Source organism: Periplaneta americana, chromosome 16 (assembly GCF_040183065.1).
Source record: "Periplaneta americana isolate PAMFEO1 chromosome 16, P.americana_PAMFEO1_priV1, whole genome shotgun sequence".
NCBI lineage: Eukaryota > Metazoa > Arthropoda > Insecta > Blattodea > Blattidae > Periplaneta > Periplaneta americana.
In genome coordinates, this window is record NC_091132.1 from 121,863,093 (window position 1) to 121,883,606 (window position 20,514).

At 35.0% G+C, this 20,514-nt stretch overlaps 1 protein-coding gene across 3 annotated transcripts in view; it reads left to right on the plus strand.

Annotated features, from left to right (window-relative positions):
- The window catches only part of LOC138691186 (GA-binding protein subunit beta-1-like), a 32,110-nt gene extending 23,456 nt beyond the window's left edge, over positions 1–8,654 (plus strand). For 2 of the 3 annotated variants that reach the window (XM_069812964.1, XM_069812963.1), the window contains exons 8-9: positions 6,547–6,797; positions 7,969–8,275. In XM_069812964.1, the coding sequence (XP_069669065.1) occupies positions 6,547–6,797; positions 7,969–8,127 (410 nt within the window). In that variant the 3' untranslated portion in view covers positions 8,128–8,275. Of the gene's footprint in view, positions 1–6,546; positions 6,798–7,968 lie in introns of all 3 variants that reach the window. The other variant, XM_069812965.1, reaches the window with a different exon arrangement.
- The last annotated feature ends 11,860 nt before the right edge of the window (positions 8,655–20,514 follow it).

Sequence of the window (20,514 nt, forward strand, 5' to 3'; positions counted from 1 at the left end):
ATTGAATTCTGCTTGTCACTACAATTATTATTTGCAGTGTGTAGCACTGTAGTGTACTGAACACCACCGCATGTTTATCTATTGTAGATTATGACAAACAAGTGAATTACAGATGGTTCCCAACTGATAGCACTCGCTTGCATTGGAGCTGCTCTCTAGCAATACACAGCACTTCTGCCTGGGTTTAATTTAAGACATTAAAAGTTAGTATATCTATTTTAGAACTGTCATTCTGGTCTCAAACTCCATTTTTCTCGATTTTGAATATATTGTAATTTAAAGTCCCCTATTGCCATTCTTCTTATATGATGCTATTCCAGGTACATTTTCTAACTTGTAGAAATTCATTTTATCTTTTTGGCCTTCTAGTATTTTACATTTTCTCCATATGACCATGCTGCTTTAGTTATCTTTCTTCCAGCCCTATCTGTAATTATTAATTTTATTCTCTAAAAACAATTGAAATGAGTACCACGTGGTCGAAGAAAGAATGGAAGACCAACCTACACCTAATCTAACTCGACTTGTGCTTGTATAACTATATAAATTTTTATTAGTGTTCTTTAAATATTAGTCTGTAAAATTATATCACCTTCTCTTGTTTCTGGCTAAGTGGAAGAGAAGGCCTGATGGCCTTAACTTCGCCAGAATAAATAAATATATATTATTATTATTGTTATTGTTGTTATTATTATTATTATTATTATTATTATTATTATTATTATTATTATTATTATTACTATTATTACACCTGGAATGTATAACATATGAAACGGGTTCGTTCCTGCTTTACTTCTGATCCTGTCAGAACCCTTATAATTCCACATATTTATAAGGTAATCCATTTCTATTTCTGATTGAGATTCTGGCTGATGTGTACATATCAGGCAGTACATCTCACTTCACAATATGCCTCAGAGTAAGAACAATTGTTTGTATGCATCTGAAGTCTGATTAGTGTAATATGTTACTAGTCAGCGATGTATAAAATGAAGGGGAAAATGAACTGGCCACCCTACCCCATTATCTCCTGGCTTAGTTATCTCATAAGTGATGCCTTAGTGGTGTCACGTATGAGGTGCAAACCTGTCTTCGGACAGTTGACTGAACAATAACAATCCATTTCTAATATCTTTATCCTTATAATATGTTTTAACTTCTTTGTCTATACAGGATGATTCATAACAGCGAAATATTTTGTTAGAGTATAGGTGACACCTAAACAGATATTTTTGGATATGGAATGAGTGGTCAGCAAAGCCTCAGTTTGCCTTCCTGCTGCCACAAAGAAATAAAATATTTATTTTAATGTTAAAATAGCCAGCACAGTGGTCTAGTGGCTAGAGCACTAGACTTATAATCCCCGGTGTACCCCAAATTTGTAACTTGTGTTGGGCAAATCCATGATCCAGGTAACATGAGTTTTTCCAGGAGCTCCAGTTCCCCTGTGGTATCCCAAATAATCTCCGTCATCTCATCGTGGGTGTAGTATAGACCAGCCTCCTATGGTGCACTGTGGCCAGCGTCTCTGTTGATAAAACGTCTATAGTACTGGCTTCATATGGATGAATGACAAACAGTCAAGTACCCGCCACTGGTATAAAAAAATATTTATGTCAAAATTAGCTAAGGAATCCAGTTTTTGTTGATATAAGGCAAACTCAGCTAATTTCGCAGTATCTCATATATTAATTAGTTGTGGAGTTGTCCATGTTTGTTTGAGGTTACAAAAAGTAGGGATAAATGCCAGAACCTGTTGGGGATGTTTCATGCAGGAAGATCCTATTACAGCCATGTCAAGTTCAAGAGCACGTAGACAGTACTGCGTGCAATCAAGTGCTCACTGCTTGCAACGAATCTATTCTGCAGGTAGCAGCAGAGAATAAGAAGGGGTGAGAAAAGTAAACTCTATTGGCCTGTCACTGCGAGATGAATTAAACTGTTTTTAAATAATAGATAACGTGTTACATTCATACAAGACAACAGGAAATCAGAACATGTTTTGTAGAGTTTACCTGTCTAATAAATGCAATGAATTATAAAATAGTAGGCTACAATAAATAATAAACATAACTTCTCCTTAACTTAAATAGTTTTAGATAATAGCTAGAATATAATCAATTTTTATATAATTAACTAATAATCAAACTAGTATAAAAACACTGTTTTCCTGTTTTAAACTTAACAATACAAAAGTGAAAGAAATTACAGGACATTGTGCATAAGGAAAAATTAATAATAGGCCTACAAGAAATAATAAACAGTATATTTTTTATCTTAGAGGTTTTAGATAATGAGGCCTAACTAATTAATTGTTATGTAACTGTTGCATACTCAATAATGTACTTATTATATGAACAGCATATTTCTAGAAACAAATTTAAATTCCTGACTTCTCGTCTAATACAGAAGTGTTTTTTCTTGTTTTTGCCGAAACCAGCTTTCTTATGTCTGACGAAATTATGTTTCCTGCAGCATGACGTAGCATAGCACGCTTATTATCTTCTGATAATCTTGGTATTAGTCTTGGTTTTGTGAGGTTCATAAGTGAGGAAAATTGTTCACATACATGCTTACTGCCAAATATAGAAATAATTTGCGCGCAAATATTCGTACCCTGGATATATTACTAGGCAAAGCGAACTTCCAGCTTAACCGTTGTCAAACTTAAAATCTATGGACTACATATCTTCACAATTTTTTAGACAGAATTCATAACGAGTCTACGCTATTAGTATCATACTCTTTTTGTACTTTATTCTGTAAACTTAAATGCAATGCAGTGCGGAAGAACCTCTACAGTACTTCTAAACATGTATTTATTACTATTTAATGTCAATAATACAACAAAATTTCAATACATCATTATGTACATCAATTAATAATTTCAGGCGTTTCACATTGCTCCTCTTCGTAACTAAATGCTTTCCATATATCAGACAAAGAACATTTTCGCCTCTTGCACTCATAAGAAGTCAGGAGTCCAGTCAGCCTAAAACTTACTGAACGACTTCTTCCTCAATGTGTAATGCACAACCCTTGAGTTCATCAGTGACTTGTGCTTGCGTGCCGTACGTGCTCTGAACAGCGCATACGGGCGATGAGGCACGCTTGCACTCTCCTTGACATCACTGTCCTATTGCATCACATTCTGGCGAAAGTTATACAACTATCTGCTTTAGTAGATGTGTGTTTGCTGAAATAGAGTGAATAAATTTGCAGTGTTGAATTTCTGGACAGTATGTCGTCGAGATATTCAGAACTGTAATTATTACACTTCTCCACATTCTTATGATTAACTTGTACCCTTCCTTGTTGTTTTATCTAATGTAGTTTGTTCGTCATATGCTTTTGCTGGTAGATCAATTTCTTAACTATTTCTGCTAGTTGCCGGCAGAGCAGTTCGAGTGGCACACAGATTCGAACTTCCTTGAAGATGTGCTATGGGCTAAGTATGTGCCAGCCAAAAAATCTGTCCTACCATAGAGCAGCAGCCTCAACTCGCTCGAATTTGAACAATTTTTATGACATGCTAGGAAGTGTGTATGAGAAGGCAGAACTGAGTACCAAGCCTAATCTCATTTGAAATTTAGATAAACAGGGTTTAATTGGTTACGAAACCTAACAAAATTGTGTCCCTAAAAGGAGCAAAGTCTCTCTACCTTCAAACAATGACAGAGGAAGGAGAAACAACAATTGTCTTGCTATCGGAAGCGGATTTGGCCTAAATAGATCTCATAATGTTTTTTTTTCTATCTTTGGCATAATGTTTATTGCAGATATGTATTAGATAAATTTATTAATTTACAATTAATATGGAAGCCTTTTCCTGTCATTAGTGTTAATAATGTAAGCCCAGTTGTTCTATATGTATTGCCTAGTTTGCTAATGTGTGTTCAGTTCATGTGTCTAAACATGTACTGATGTTTAGATTACATTAAAACATGTTCTGAGCTAAAAAGAGTATTTTTGAAAATTGCACAAGTATTACTGCAAAATTGCCCAAGCAGTACTGCGAAGTTACACGAGTTCCTGAAACACATATGATCTCATGTTTTAGATGGAGCTATTTCCCTGTTGGGATAAACTTAAAAAGTAACATTTTTATACCAACCAATACAATTATGTCTAGTGATTAACTGCTGCATGAAGGAAATATTTTCAAGCATTTTTGGGTATAACTATAGACAGGAAACCTTAATACTGCGAAATTAGCCGAGTTTGCCTTACATTATTACATAATCATGACAAATTGTTAGCAATATATAACACTATTTCATAACAATACACAGACTATTAATCAGGTGACAAATAAAGGTCAAAGTGTACCTTCCAGAAGATACAACTTTAATTTCATTTTGTGAAAAAACAAACATTGCTAACCACTCATTTCGTATCTCAAAATATTTGTGTAGCTGCCACCAGTGGCGGTGCGTCAATAAGAGCACATGAACACCTTGTTTCTATTAATGCACAACTAGTTTTATTATTTAATACCATATTGACGTAGTGGGGATGTATAATATCAGAATCGAGTATTTTAAACTTCCCGCATCTTGCATAAACTTCTTATGTAAACTTGGCAACATCCGTTGAGGTACAAGCCGTGCTCTTTTCAAGAAGGTTACAGGAATTTCACGCATGCGTGGGAGAAAATTGTTTTTCGCTGGCCGCTTATGATTTGTCAAGAGCACAAAGCGTTAAGTGAACAGAGAATCTATCCTACAGATGTCAGGTGCTATATCTCGAGGAGGAAATTTAATAGTCTGTATTTTAGGCTGTAGTTGTCAGCATCTCACTGTCGGAACATTTACTTCGTGTGGATGTGTGTACAGTGCTGCTACGATAGTGTAGTTTGTGAATTACTATACTTCAGTGTCAGCATAATAACATAGTTTGGCTTTCAAACACGTGCTGGCTGAATGTGATGGTGATATGAATTTAAATATCTTATGGTGATGTATATTATTTAAGAATAATATTTACTGGCATGTATTTATAGTAATCAATCTATGCGAATGGGATTACAGTACTGGTATAGGCTATAGTGTATCAGTGTGTTGTGAATCAAAATATATTACTGAACACACGCTTTTGTAAATAACGGCACTGTGGTGTGTATTAATTTTTAACAAACGTAAACAATGAACTCTGTTCAAGTAATTTTGAACAGTAAAGAACTGGGTAAACTGGCTTACGAGGAAAAATTTGAAATAAAAATACTGGGTTTCGTTATTATATTATTATTATTATTATAATATGTTGTTTTGAATTTATATACGGTTTTTTCGGTAGTGAAATATTGGAATCGTGACATTTCATATTAGGCTAAACGTACGATTTCAAACTCTCTTCGGTTTCGGAATACAAAATTGTGAATCACACTGCAGATAGAGTTAATGGTGTGATTAATTTTGTAATGTATACTGTATTTACTGGTGTAATGGATGCACCTGCATAATAGATACACTCCAATTTTTCGCGTTAAAATTAAAAATAAATAAATAAAATTCCCCATGTAATAGACGCATCTCATTTTAAACAAAAATTGTTTTAATAATTCGAAAGTCGTAAGATTGGATGCACCTGACAGTGAATGAGATAAGGCTAATGTTAATAATAACAGTAAAGTGCCTTGCCTTATTGTAGCTGTATTCATTGTTACAAGTTATCATCTGTTTATACAACTGCTACTAACTATCAGTCGTCTTAAGTGCGACACAATCGATATGTAAATTACTCGCAGGCCATATATTGTTACATATTCTATTGATTATTTCAGCATTTCAAGCTGGCACACCTTTAATATGTTCGCCCCCCCTCCCTCGCATAAAGGACGCACACTTACTTACTTACTGGCTTTTAAGGAACCCGGAGGTTCATTGCCGCCCTCACATAAGCCCGCCATTGGTCCCTATCCTGAGCAAGATTAATCCGTCTCTACCATCATATCCCACCTCCCTCAAATCCATTTTAATATTATCTTCCCACCTACATCTCGGCCTCCCCAAAGGTCTTTTTCCCTCCGGCCTCCCAATTAACACTCTATATGGATTTCTGGATTTGCCCATACGTGCTACATGTCCTGCCCATCTCAAATGTCTGGATAAAGACTAGTTACGTTCCATGTACCAAATCTTATAACCTTTTTTTTTTTCTTTGCTGTGGTCATGCCGGAGAATCAGTCCCATTCCGAGGCTTACTGTTAGGTTTCGTAACAAGCTGTTTTTTACGGTGATGGGTTGTTAGCCCTTCGCCCAACCCCCAAGCTGGAGGACTACCCCTTATCGGCTGTCCACGACTGCTTATTCAATATATTCGCGGCTACCCTCCATATCTGGAGGCTGTCTCCTCTATCCGCAACCTGAGGACGCACCATGCCCTGGTGATAGGGATCCACAATACATGGAAAGGACGCACCCTAGGTTTTTATTATAAAAATAAAAAAATATGCGTCTATTATGCAGGTAAATACGGTATTTCTTTCTACCATCTGATGCAAAATAACATCCTAAATGTTTTTTTTTTTGTGTGTGTGTTACACAGAAGCAGGGAAATTAGCCTTGAATCACTGTAAAACTGCAATTGGCAACACAGCTGCTATTGTACACCACAAAAGCACGCCTATAACGCTTCCTACAACAGCGAAGAAAAAAGTGATCACCATTCGTGCAGGACAAATTCTGGGAAAGGCTGGGCCCAACATCCTAAAACGAGCTGAATCTGATAGTCTCAACGGACCTCCTACTAAAGTATTGGTGACGAGAGCAGGCATTGCAGCTGCTTCTAGAAGTACAGTACGTATCTGTTATTTCTTTATATGGATTTGTGTTTGATCATGTCAAAAAGAAAATTCATTCATGTACATTATACCGATATTTTACTGTATTTATTTTACATCACAGACTTTATATTACAATTTTAAACATAGACCTACCTACGATCACGATCACATTTCGCTTTCTTTCGATAAATTATTGTGGCTCAGGTTAAATGAGAGGAGAAAGTTACATTCCCTTTCTCTCTTATACCGAATTTTGCACACCTCTACGCCCTCTTACTTATCTGTCCGATTCCACAGTCTTTCTCGGTATCATAACTTAAATACTCGGTCACAATATGATAACACGCTAGAAATACCACTCCACACATCATCTCTTTATTCTTCATCTTTCACTGTTGCTACTTCTCGTCACTGGAATTCTCTGCTGCCTGAAGTCAAGGGCTGCCGAACTTTAATTTCCTTTAAATGTAAATTATAAAAATATCTTGTGATGAGTTGCCAGACCTAACGCATTGCAAATATTTATTGGAATGTGTTCCACTGTATTTATTTATTTTTTTTTTTTTTTTGTTTCTTATTTTTATTATCTAAATCATGTTTATTTATCACTTAACGCCAATATGTATCCCACTGTGTTGTTTTTTCATTATCAATCTATTTTTGTGTACATTTTATTCAGTTGTCAGTTTCTGGTTTAATTATGTAAATCCTACTTAATGTAATCTAATACTAATATGTATACTAATGTGTTTATTTTTATTTTTACTGTGTACATTTTTTTTTTATTGAATTATCGGCTTCTGTTTTTATGTGATTCGTATTTGATTCTAACAACATTAATATGTATTTCACTATGTTTATTTTTATTTTATGAGGTAAATTTTATGTAACTACCTCTTTTGAGCTCATTATGTACCTAAATTGTATCAGTATATAATTACTTAATTCCGATCCAGTTTTATGTTCAACTATGTAAGCTAGTTTTAATCCTGGTTGAGTGTAAGAGAAGGCCTTACGGCCTTAACTCTGCCAGGTTAAATAAAGCCATTATTATTATTATTATCATTATTATTATTATTATTATTATTATTATTATTATTATTATTATTATTATTATTATTATTATTATTACCTTTGTATGCATTGCTTCATAACTAATAAAATTTTCGTAATGCAATTTCTAGATAAACAGTATGACAGTCGTGCCGAATGTGAATGACCTGACTAGAAAAATAGAGGCGGCCGAAAGAGCAGCAGAAGAATATAAGAAGATGTATAATCGCAAGGAACGAGAGGCTGAAGAGTACAAACAGCAACTACAGAGCATTACACAAGCTAAATAGCAGAAAATGTAGAGCTAGAGCAGAACATTGCACATTGTTACAAGAAACAAGATGGTGTGGGAGTCGCCCAGCATTCAAGTGCAGTGACAGAGGCACAGTTCGCTCTAGCTCTAGTGTCACATTCTGTGCAGTTGTACATACGTATTAAAGTCGAAAGCTGTGTGGATGGCAGCAGTTGAACAATCCACCATTTCAAAGTGATATAATATAAACTATCATTCCATTAATATGCAAATGGAATTTTGTTGAGAGATTATGTCTTTGTTATTACATTGGACAAAAAAGAAAATAGTGTACTGCAGAAACTTAGTCTGCATTCCCATGTGCTAACAATAACACATAAATTGTCCTATTTCTCCTTTCTGTTAAGTGCTGTGAAAACTTGTCATTATTGATAATTCTGAGAATTTTTTTTTTTTTAATCACATGAAGAGGAGGGAAACTCTGGTAATGTAAATAACCTTCCCTATCTACTGATGTTATGTCTTTCATTCAAAATGTGAATTAAAAATGTTGTTTCCTCATTATATTAGAAGTTTGAAATGGACTAGACAGAAAAAGAGAGTGAGATAATATGAATATTTAAGTAAGTTACTAGAATCATAACAAGCTTCATGTTATGCCTTTTGCTCCTACATGAAGGATGGGATGTCTGTCATCAGATTTTGTTTCCAGCTATTTTCGGATAAATCGTGAAACAGCGAACGCCAGTAGGGGAAGTTATCCCCACCCTTGCCACTCGGCACCTCGCTCGTCTGCTCTCTCACTTTACTCTCTCTCTCTCTCTACTATCTGTCCCGCTTCGGTGGATCACTGCCTACCGCCTCGCACATATTTCATAACACGTACTAATACACAATAGAACCAAATTAGGGCACATTAGACAACCACATGTACTAACACACCACAACACAATGCTCTACAACCAAATTAGGGCGCATTAGACAACCACATGTAATGTGGTTTTTTCATTAAACAACACTCACCTGTTAACTTTGCACTGTCCTCGAAGTAACACAATAGTCACCAGAGCCTCGTTTGCTCTTCAAATTCTCCCTGCACAATTTGAGGAAGAAGTACACGTCTTCGGTACGGCTCAACACGTCACGTGGTTCCGCCTGACACGGATACAATGAAGCTCTACCAGCGTGCGTTAACACTTATGCCATCCCCACAGTCAACCCCTACCAAGCTAAATTCACAAGCCCGCCACTTTCTACCCATGCTATTTGGTCATTGTCCCCTGCGCCATTCCCTGCAATATGTTATGGCAGTTCCCTTGAACGTAAATAGATTCATTTTCCCTTCTACCATCAACTCGCCTCGGTAGCCGAGAGGTCTAAAGCATGACCAAAAAGCGTGCGTTCGTTTCGTTAGGAAGATACTCAGATCGAAGACTAGTCCCTGCGAAATCATAAGAAAAAAAAAGAGAGACAGAGGGTGACAGGACTAAGTTCCTCTTTTGCTTCGTAGATGCCGCATTCACTCGTTTTGTTCCACTTTCCTCCACTAGATGTCACCCCCACCCAAAACCCCTATTTCCACTCTTTCCCGCTAGAGTGTGTGGTGAGCTTGTAGGGGAAAAGTGAAAAGGGGCAGAGCTTAGCGTTCGCTGTTTTACGATTTGCCCCTATTTTCTTATAACTTTTCTCCAAGATCGTTCTTACCATGTTATTTCATCCATTACTACCATCTTTCAAATCATTCTTAGTCTCCTTCTTCTCCTAGTTCCCTTACAGAGTTATTTTTCTGATACTTAATTTGCCTTTTTCACCATATGCTCAATTCAGCACAATCTTCTTTCCACAATCTGCATCACCTCGGTTCGTCTGTCTTATGTTTTCTGACCAATCTTATATTCAGAATCTGTGTTTGGCAGTGATTTACAAATTTCTGTTGGGTTTTGAGGTGATTATTAAGTCAGCCATTATCTGAATGCCTCTAACCTTAGTGAGACTAGTGTTGTATTTATGTCCATCGCGCTGATACTGTGGGGACAAAGAGTGGGGAAAGGTTAGTAGGTTACACAATAGAAACATCTCAATATTTAACTCACTGGCAGAGATATCTTATTAATTGATCCTAATATGTGTATTCTGTTTGCGAAGTCTGTACGGGCTATTCCATATGAAATCAATCAGTAAAAAACCTCGCATTTTTTTTATACTCTAATTTCTTCCCTATTTATACAAGGTGCTGAGGGGAGTGCATTTTCAAAAATATACTATCGAAAGTCAAACGGTTTTCGTATTATTGAGCGACAAATTTAGCGTATTTTATAAAAACAAACCTCTTTCAGCGCTCAGAACTCTGGAACCATTTACTGCAGAATATTGAACGGGAGCTTATTTTGAAACTGACATATGGTAGGTTATGTTAAGAAGTAATCCTTATTTTTATTATACACAGAGAGACAGATAATCTGATTTTACTTGCTTTTAGGCTTTTTGGCCATTTGTAAAAATGTAAAAAAATATTGAGAAAAAACCTTGCATTATTAGGAGGGATTTGGCTTTGTTTGCTTAGTGGCTCGGCAATAAGTGTCGAGGGTATTAAATAGATTATTTTCACACGCCTAGACTTGAATGGCGCAGTACCGCACGCACTGGCCGAGAGCTGAAGATAAGCGAGTGTTGGGCGTCATTTTACTCCTGTGTTTATGAAAACCTGTGATAAAGCTAACACAGCCATGACTGCTAGACGACACATCACGTCTTTATATCTACTGGCCTTGCTTCCCTTGGCTATCTCCCGCCTCACAGTCAGCTGGTTAGTTCACGCGTGTACTATTTATTTTCTTTATTTGATATTTTCAATACTTCTTATCAACGGTGCACCAGTAAAAAATATGTGTTTATTTGTACTTTCAATGAGGAATCTAACCATATATTTTAAAAATATTTTTTCGTGGCCAAAGGTGTCTTAATGAAGAAAAATCTAAATTTCTCCATTTCCATAAAAAGTAAGAAAAACTGTTTACATGTCAATATAAACTTTAACTTTTCAGCATCAAAATAAACCATGATTTTGATCATTGGGTGGAAGGGTTTCGGAGCCACAACAGTTTAAAGTTGCTAATTTTATGAAAATACGATAAATTTAAATGTATTAATTTAAACACTATGAAGTTCTGATGCCTCAAACTTTGCACAAAGCATTATATCACAGTTGTCTACGGACAGAAAAAGTTTCATTGTATTTAAAAATTGCAAGGTCAATTTTCTCTATATTTCGGTCGATTTGAGATGGAATAGCCCATACGTACTTGGTTAGATTGTCACAAGAGTAACACATGCTCTCAAATAATGGTCGACTTATATCTTTCATGTCTCACAGACGAGAGCAGCACATATTTTATATTGTAATTTCATACCTGTATATTTCTGCAGTTACTGTATGGGTTTGTCTTTAATTTGATATGACAGCCAGTACATATTAAAATTCGAACATGAACTACTTCAGTTGTATTATTTTCTTTGCTGCTAATTTTAAAAAGTTATATAATTGCAGTATAGTAACTTGACATTTTACAAGTATGAAACACAATGTGATAATTTAAAACACTGAATTCGTCATGGCCTTACGTAAATATAAGTGGTCAGTATAAAGTGTCTGCAGACATTTAAGTATTGAGTACAGTGCTTTAAAAGTGGCGACAAAACAATTGTTTGAAATCTCCCAGTGACTTCAAATTTGTAGATAGCTAAATTATCATATTTGCCAACTTATAAAACATTGGGGCATAGACTTTCACAGTCAAAATTTCACCTGAAATTTCAGCTTTCAGTATATAAAATACGGTCCAGTCAGAGTCTAGTACATATGATCACGAAGCTTGAAGTGATTTTTTTTTTTTAATTTCTTGCGATACAGCAATCCAAGCAGCTAGTGACTAGAAGTACTAAGAACAATAGACAGTGCTGTATTTCGCATTGTTGTGAAGAAAATGAAAAGTTGTGTAAACTGTGATACCGGTATTGTCGGACCATCGGATCTGTGCCCCTTCAGCACTGTCGTCGTTCTTGGAAAAGGTAGCGCCTGTACTCATTCCATTCCACCCTCTTTCCTCCCACCACGTCAAACAGCAAGCCACAAACCTTACCGAATAGGGATGTTGCCAAATTTCCGTCAAACGGTGTCATAAATAACTGGTCCTCCATGCTACAATATTATTTCTTTCAAACAAAATACATCTTGTATTTCTACATTTTTTAAACCTAAATACCATGTCTCGAATCACTTTCCGTAGTTTTTCTCTCCAACCTTGGAAATTATTGCTTCTCTCGCAAGCTTCAGTAATTTCTTCAATGTTGAAACTTCTTTCTGAACGGTATAAAATTCTTGTATCTTTCTCCTGCACAGACTCCCTCTCTCCTGATTTTCTTTATTAGGAGTTCCGACCTATCTATATAAATTACATAAAATGTTGTATTATTAGTATTAGTTAAGTAAGTAATTTTAATACTTAATCAATTGAAATAAAATAAGCCTCACCTGCGATATCAGCTGCTCTTTTCGTTGCCTGATTTACAGGAAACAGATGTTGACCTGTTTGTTTCTCTTCATCGCAAAATGCTATTACATACTTGCTTAATAATATTTCTTTTGCCACTCCGTGCTACAGTATTCATGTTGAGTTGACAATACTGGACTGCAAGTGCAAATATTGTAAACTGTCCCGTAAGAAGGCCAAAATTGTGAGTAGTGGAGGACAGAAAGGGAGAGAGATAGAAAAGAGAGAGATAGGAATGCAGGGAGAGACATGAATTACCGAGGCTGAGAAGGAATTTGGGTTCAGTTCGCATATCTTACGGGGGCACAGATCCGATGGTCCGACTATATATTTGTTATCAGTTGTAATAAATGTTAATGGCTAAAATAAAATAATTAGAATAATAATATGGGACAAGGAGGAAACGTTTGTGGTGCTATAAATTGTAAGAAAACGAAAAATCCAGCAAGGTGAGTTTATAAAACATACTATATACTTCATGAAAATAATAAAGAAACATTATGTATTTAATATTTCAATAATGGGAGGAAGGTGTTAATTTTTCCAAAATAACACGATAACGAAAGTATAATACATTTTGTCATCTACTAGGGAAGGGGTCTGTAATGAGGCGATCATAGCGATCCTAGTGGCTAGCTACTAGCAAGTTCAACTGTCGATGAATGCAGATTCTCTACATATTGAGCTTCTTGACTCTATGTACTAGGCTGTAGTCCAGTTATAAAAATATTTAGGGAGGGTAAGTGCGTCTTTGTAAGTCATTAAATGCAGAATACCAGAAAGATTGTTTTACATACTAATTTTTGTCTCTGTACCCACATAAAATTCAGTATATAGTTTCTTCCCTGGATGTTGAAGGTGATTTGCATTAAATGAAAAACTATCAATGATGGCAATGAAGATAGTACAATAGTTTCGTAATAAATATGCCTTGAGAAAATAGTTTTGACTTTATTGTTTACTTACAAGAAATGAATTTAGTAATTTTTTTTATTTAGAAAGAAGTGAGAATCTTCCTTGGGATGAAGATGTACAGTACATTTATAATAATTCTGTTAAACTGTTTTGAATCATGCACAATGAAGGAGCACAATTGGTGGAATTTTGATTGGTCTGATGTATGAATTCTTAATTTTTATTTCCCTGTATATCTACATTGATGGTGTAAAAAAGAACAGAATCTAGGGGTAGGGTAGACCAACCTTGAGCATCTGAGCCTCATTGGATCCAATATGCCTGCCACTTTTGACATGAAAAAGATTGAAAGAAACCGTCCTTTTTATTATGCAAATCTAGTCTTTCAGGTGGAGCTCCCTGTAAAGCAGACTTGAATAATTTCAAGGGAAAAATTGTTTCGGGGCCGGGTATCGATCCCGGGACCTCTGGTTGAACGTACCAGCGCTCTACCACTGAGCTACCTGGGAACTCCACCCGACACCGTCTCAACGGTTGAACAATTTTTCCCTTGAAATTATTCAGTCCTTTATATCTTAGTCAGTTTAAAAAACACACACTATTCTTGTTTGTTTAGTATGCCCTACTGATTCCAAAGCTTAGTTCAGGGGTGGTACACTTATATTGTAAATAGATCAGTCTGTATAACTGCAACTAAGGTAATGGGAGAGGTTGAGCTCTCTGAGAAAGGCTGTTTCCCAGCCCTGGCTTAGTTAAACACATGTTCTTTACGTAGCCCATAAAGTATATACAGTGAAACCTCGATCCATTGTATTTTTAGGAGAACAGAGAACAAAAACGATAAATATGGGGAAACGATACCAGGAAACCATAAAAATGACCGTATTTAGGCATATAATAGACGCACTGTCCCCTAGACAATTTAAAGGAGTAGTACCCACATAATGCATTTAATTTTTAAGAATTATCTGAAATAATGTGAAAACATAATGGACATGTCTCATAATATTTTATTCTTGTTTGTAAAGCTGCGATAAAAAAGTCTATTGTTTGCTTAAATAGGGTATAAAATTCATGATTACACTGAATGCACCTTTACTAGAACACTATTTCTTGCAGAAAAAGTCTATGATTGGCTTTCATTTCGTACACATTTTGCACCTGAACTCTATAGCGAATTTCAGATAAGAATGATATTGAGGTAAACAGAAAGATGCAGTTTTACCACCTCCTACATCATCGTACCAAGTGCTGATCACGCAATTTTCTGCATCTTCTTGCTTCAAAGATAATAATGGAGAGCAAATAGTTCACCCTTTCAAATTAAAATAAAACCATCCATGTGGGGAAAATATTGCATCGACTATGATTTCTCAACAATCGATGCGATGAAGTGACAGTTCGAGGAACGATAGAACTGGGAAAAAATAAGTTATTTATATGGGACTATTTTGGGACCAAAAAAGCAGATGATGAAGCAGGAAAACGACGATAACTGGAATGATGTGTCGAGGTGCCACTGTAATAAGTCTAATCCTATTATATGACGTTCTGAAAATACACCGATCCTGACAAGGGAGTAAGCACTACCTTGATATGTGCACCATATTACACACTAATTTTTAATTGGTGAGTTGAAGCTTCATTTATTAATGTACAGTGATTTTGAACACCAGTATACTGTATTTCTGTTACATCAAACTTCTCTCATCTTGCCACATCAAGGCAGTGTTATTTATTATTTTCCATTGCCTTTTTTCTGTAAACATAAAGTAAAAAATAAATGTATGATTTAAAGTCAGTTAAAAACATAAGCAGTCCTAACTATAGCAATTGTATAACATGTTAATATTATATTGTTATGAGCTAGTAAACTAATTATTTGAAAGAAATCCTTGTGAAAAAATGAACACATACATATGACTGTATTCAGTGATGTCTTGTCACATACTGTAACGTTTTGTTCAAACAATCATGACGCATCTTCATTTATTTCTAAGGACTGTTATACATCCCATATGTCGTACTCCCATATAGAAAGATGCTATGATTAAGCCTTCATTTTAAATCATAACATAATATATGAAATAATTAAGTCTGTCTTAAAACAAACATTTATTTATTGAGAAAAATTCGTTCCGGCACTGGGAATCGAACAGTGTATCTACATGATGGCTATACATAAAGTAATTGATTACACAATATTCAATAGAGGATGGCGAGGGCTTCAAATAAAATTATTTGTTCCTAACAAACAATGAACAGAAAATTTTTACGAAATCTATTAAGAACATTAATTCTTATTGGAGAGACAAGTGGTATGCAAAAAGTAGTGTTATAGGCTGGTAGCATTTTGAAAGGAAGGATTTTAACGACATTTCGCTCAGAAAGTTAACAAGTGGAGAAGAGGTACAGTATTTGTTTACAAGATATAAATATTATGAAAAGCACTTAAAATAATTGTATAACTTTAGGATTTTAAAGTGCCTTTATTAAGAATGCAAAATGGGTTTTAGACCTGGATTAGACCCTGAGAAAGAACTTTTGTTGATACGAAATACTGTAATTAGAGTAATATACATTTTCAAATGTTCCCTCATCTTTTGACAATTATTTTAATGTTTTTGATATGTAAAAGATTGAAGGAAAATAATTTTTTATCGTCATATTGCACATATAACGCTTCAAATTTAATATCGTGTCACTTTTAGGATTCTTTCAGTACAATGTTTTACATTACTACAAATTAATGCCAGATGCTGTAAATAGCTAAACTTTTTATAACCAAATTCTGAAATCCAGTTTAAAATATTTCTAAAAATATGGTAGTCCAGAAATATAAAAAGTATTCGAATTTAATTATTTGAGTCACATCAATAATAGAAACAGAAAGTGCAAGTCAAAGGGGTAGATTAAAATAATTAAGCATACCAGACTATTACACAGAATGCAATATATAAAAATGATATGAGTTTTCACTGCTTCTCTATTGTAAACATTTGCTGTGATACGATTAAAAAATATAAGCTCCATAATATATTTGAAAATGTATTTTCTTTAGGAAATAATTTTACTCAAATTAGTAGTATTACTTTGTTTGGGAAGGGGATTGCTGTCTTTTCTTCGTATTTTTTTATTCTCGTTTAATTTCACAATTATTATAAAATTTAAACATGCATGAAATGTCATGTTATGTGTGAATCATGTTCCTTTCAATCTGTGTAACTTATTTTTCATTAGTGACATATTATTAATCTACACATGTAATAAAAGACCATACAACAGTTTAAGTGTAGAAGCAAAGGTAGCTCTGTGAATATGAGGAGTGTAGTTTTATATTACATGATTTAGTAATGTAAACTACTAACATAAAATAATCTTTGACTTGAGTGCATAAATGACACATTTATTTTACCAGAGTTTTCGTCTTTGAACATCTTCATGTTTATGTTAATTTTGTACATTGTAACATGCTCACGTTTAAGATTGTTTATTCACCAACTGTGCGTATTTTGTTGACTGTAAAGAAAGCTGATATTTGCATACATGCAGATATTAAATATGGTTTTGATTCGAATTGTTTCTTTTTAATACTCTTTTCCACGTGCTCATTCTCCTTCATCTCCTCCAATTCCTTGTTTTCTGTTATCTGAAGTATGTTGCTACAATGACTTAAATATTATTTCGCAGTGGCGGCTCGTGAACTTGTGGATTGGGAGAGCTGCAGTAGATTTTGGTACATACAAATTTCACTTCTTGATACCATTACTAATAAGTATAGGACAAAAATAAATGCACTACATATCGAAAAACCAAAAGTTTCTGACTTAGTTGGGAGATGTCTGTGGCATCATTTGCTAATCGCTAAAAAAAACTAATACCATCGATTTCAGTCTGAATTTCTGATCAGCAGACACTCAACTTGCAATCTACCAGTTCATTCTTAATTGTCTTAGGATTACCTTTAAACAGTGGCATGTTCCAAATGATTTTTGAGAGGCTCGTTTAGATTATTCACGGACTGTAGCAACCCACGAAATACACCAGGGTTCTTCGAATCGTTTTTTCATCATGTCCCCTAAGGGGAAGTTTATATTGGCCACAAAATTTGATTCAATCAATATTTTTAAAAATAATTTCATGATTTTTTCTCACTTCTTGATTATGTTTGAGAATGTTTGTTCTGTTGGTTTCACTTAATTGCGCAGCAATATTAGTTTTGCCTAACATAGCCAATGAAACAACATTTTTCAGGTGAAATTGCGAAGATTCGTGCTTTTTAATTTTTAGGGGCAAATGTCCTAAATCTGACACCCCACTCCTAATCTATGCAGTATCACCACCGAAGAGGGAGCAACCACAAATGCTCAGCGTAAATTTAATTGTTATACTTCCTTACATATGTGCACTAATTCGGCTGGATGAAACTTGAGTAAGATATAAGTTGGGTAATGAACGACCCTTTAATTTCACTTCATTACATCAATTTTCTCCCCAAGGGAAAGTTGAGAAAAATAAAATTAATATTCTTTCAAATTTGCACTGGTTAAGTTACGGTATTAAGACGTCACACCAAAGCAACACTCAGATATACTGATGGTCAACAATTTTCTAAAACTGGAAAAGAAGTCTCTTTCGTATTTTACGTGCTATATCAAAAGGATTCTACTCGTGCAATCATTTTGAGTTAAGGCAAATATTCTGCTGGAGGCTGGATATATACGCAATAATAAGGCAAAAGAAAATATTAATTTCGTTATATTAACTCGATAAGATTCTACAACAATAAGTATGTGAAGAGAAAATAAAAATTTTGTCATTAAGTTTCAAGGGAATAGAGAATCCATTTGACGTAGCATTACAATAGTGGTGTGGGAGGGGAGGAAATATCTTCCCTTGTCGCCTGGCTCTGCAAGCCAATGCACCGAAATATGGGTTTTAAACAGCGGCAGTTTCCCTCTGCTTCCCTTCATCTCTCTATCCCTGACCAATGCAAGATACACTCTCTATGATCTGTTCCACCTGCAGATCCCAGGACGACTTTGAATGCAGTGTCAATTCCAGTACAGTTGACGCGCAAAAAGATAATGCATAAGATAATAATACATATTCCCGGCCAGGTGAAATATAAAGCAATTTACCAATAAAAGCTGTAACAATAATTCTTCTACAAATTAAAATAAATATTATTTTTATTTTCCTGTCAAAGCAGGGAGTGCTGCAGCTCCGCAGCTCTTATGGACGAGCCGCCCCTGTTATTTCGTGATTTGTCTAACGTGTAGAGGTGTGATCAAAAAATAAAAAACTTAAAATTGTTTAACGACACGTTAAAAGTGTTAAAATTTAAAAAAAATGTTATGTACCTTAGACAGATGGTCCGTTTCGACGCCAGTTCTGCATCATCTTCAGTGTCCTACGAACTATTGATGTTCCTGTTAATCTTGCATACTGCCATTTGCATTCGTCAGTTGTAGGGGTGGGGGTGTGTTGCTCCTATGGTGGGGGGTATTTGTGTGCTATGTATCATGATGTCGAATAATGTGTGGGTATTGAATTGTAATTGTGTATTAAGTATATGTTGTGGGTGTGTTATTGTATGTTTGTATATTTCGTATTCCATTTTGAATCTTGCGTACACTACTTTTAACACTTGAATATAAGTAATTGATTAACTAGCGGACTTACTCGTGTTAATTATGTGAGTCTGTGCGGCTTACAGCTGTTTCGGTGTTTCATCACACCATTCTCAGAGCCTACTAGATCTCGGCGTCATCTCGAACTTCTCTATTTCAGTACACACACACTATTTGACTCCACTTTTCAACACCTTTCAACAATCAAACGCACCCACATAACAAGCAGAGAAGTTCGAGATGACGCCAAGATCTAGTAGGCTCTGAGGATGGTGTGATGAAACACCGAAACAGCTGTAAGCCGCACAGACTTACATAATTAACATGAGTAAGTCCGCTAGTTAATCAATTACTTATTTCATATTGTTCTAAGATGTTTAACTGTGGACTGTTTGGTGTGATGTGTAGAATTTCCATATCTGTTTCTGTATTATTGTAGTCATGATTATTGTTGATAATATGTTCTGCGTAATTTGATGTGATGTATGGTTTGGTTATAGCTTTAATGTGTTCTTTATATCTCGTTTGAAAGGTTCTTCCTGTCTGTCCTATGTAAAAATGTGGGTAACTATTGCATTTTAGTTTGTAAACTCGAGTTGAATTATATTTATTTGAATGTTTGATGTGATTATTTAGATATTTCTGTGTTGTGTTATTTGTTTTGTATGCTATCTTGTATTTTAGGTTTCTGAATGAAGTTGCAATTTTGTAAGTATTGGTATTGTGATATGTTAATGTTATGTATTTATTCTCGCGTGGTGTTTGTGTTGGTTTGTTCTGTTTTTGTTTTGCCTTTTTTATTAGTGTGTCTATCATGTTAGGGTTATATCCATTGTCTTGAGCTGTATATTTTATTGTGTTTAGTTCTTCAGTATAGTTGTCATTGTTCATTGGTATGTTAATTAATCTGTGTGTCATTGTACGGAAAGCTGCATATTTATGTTGTATGGGATGATTTGATGAATTGTGTATGTGTGTTGTAGTTGTGGTGGGCTTCCTGTATTTTTGAATTCATATCTATTATTTGTTTTGGTTATTGTGATGTCTAAAAAATTTATAGCTTGGTTATGTTCTGTTTCAATCAATCTTCTTAATGTATCCAGCTGTTTGCTGACAACATAAAGTCCACTATAGTCCACTGTAGTCTATTCAGTTGTTTTTCACGAGAAATGAGGGGTATTTTGATCAGTGGTCATTATAGATGCCTGTTGCTAGTAGCCAGAGTTGGGGTATAGTCAATGTATGCTGCAGGGCTGTGTCTTCTGCTACTGGTACTGATGATTTTAATTTACTTCTTTTGTGGTTTATGGATGGACAGTATAGAAG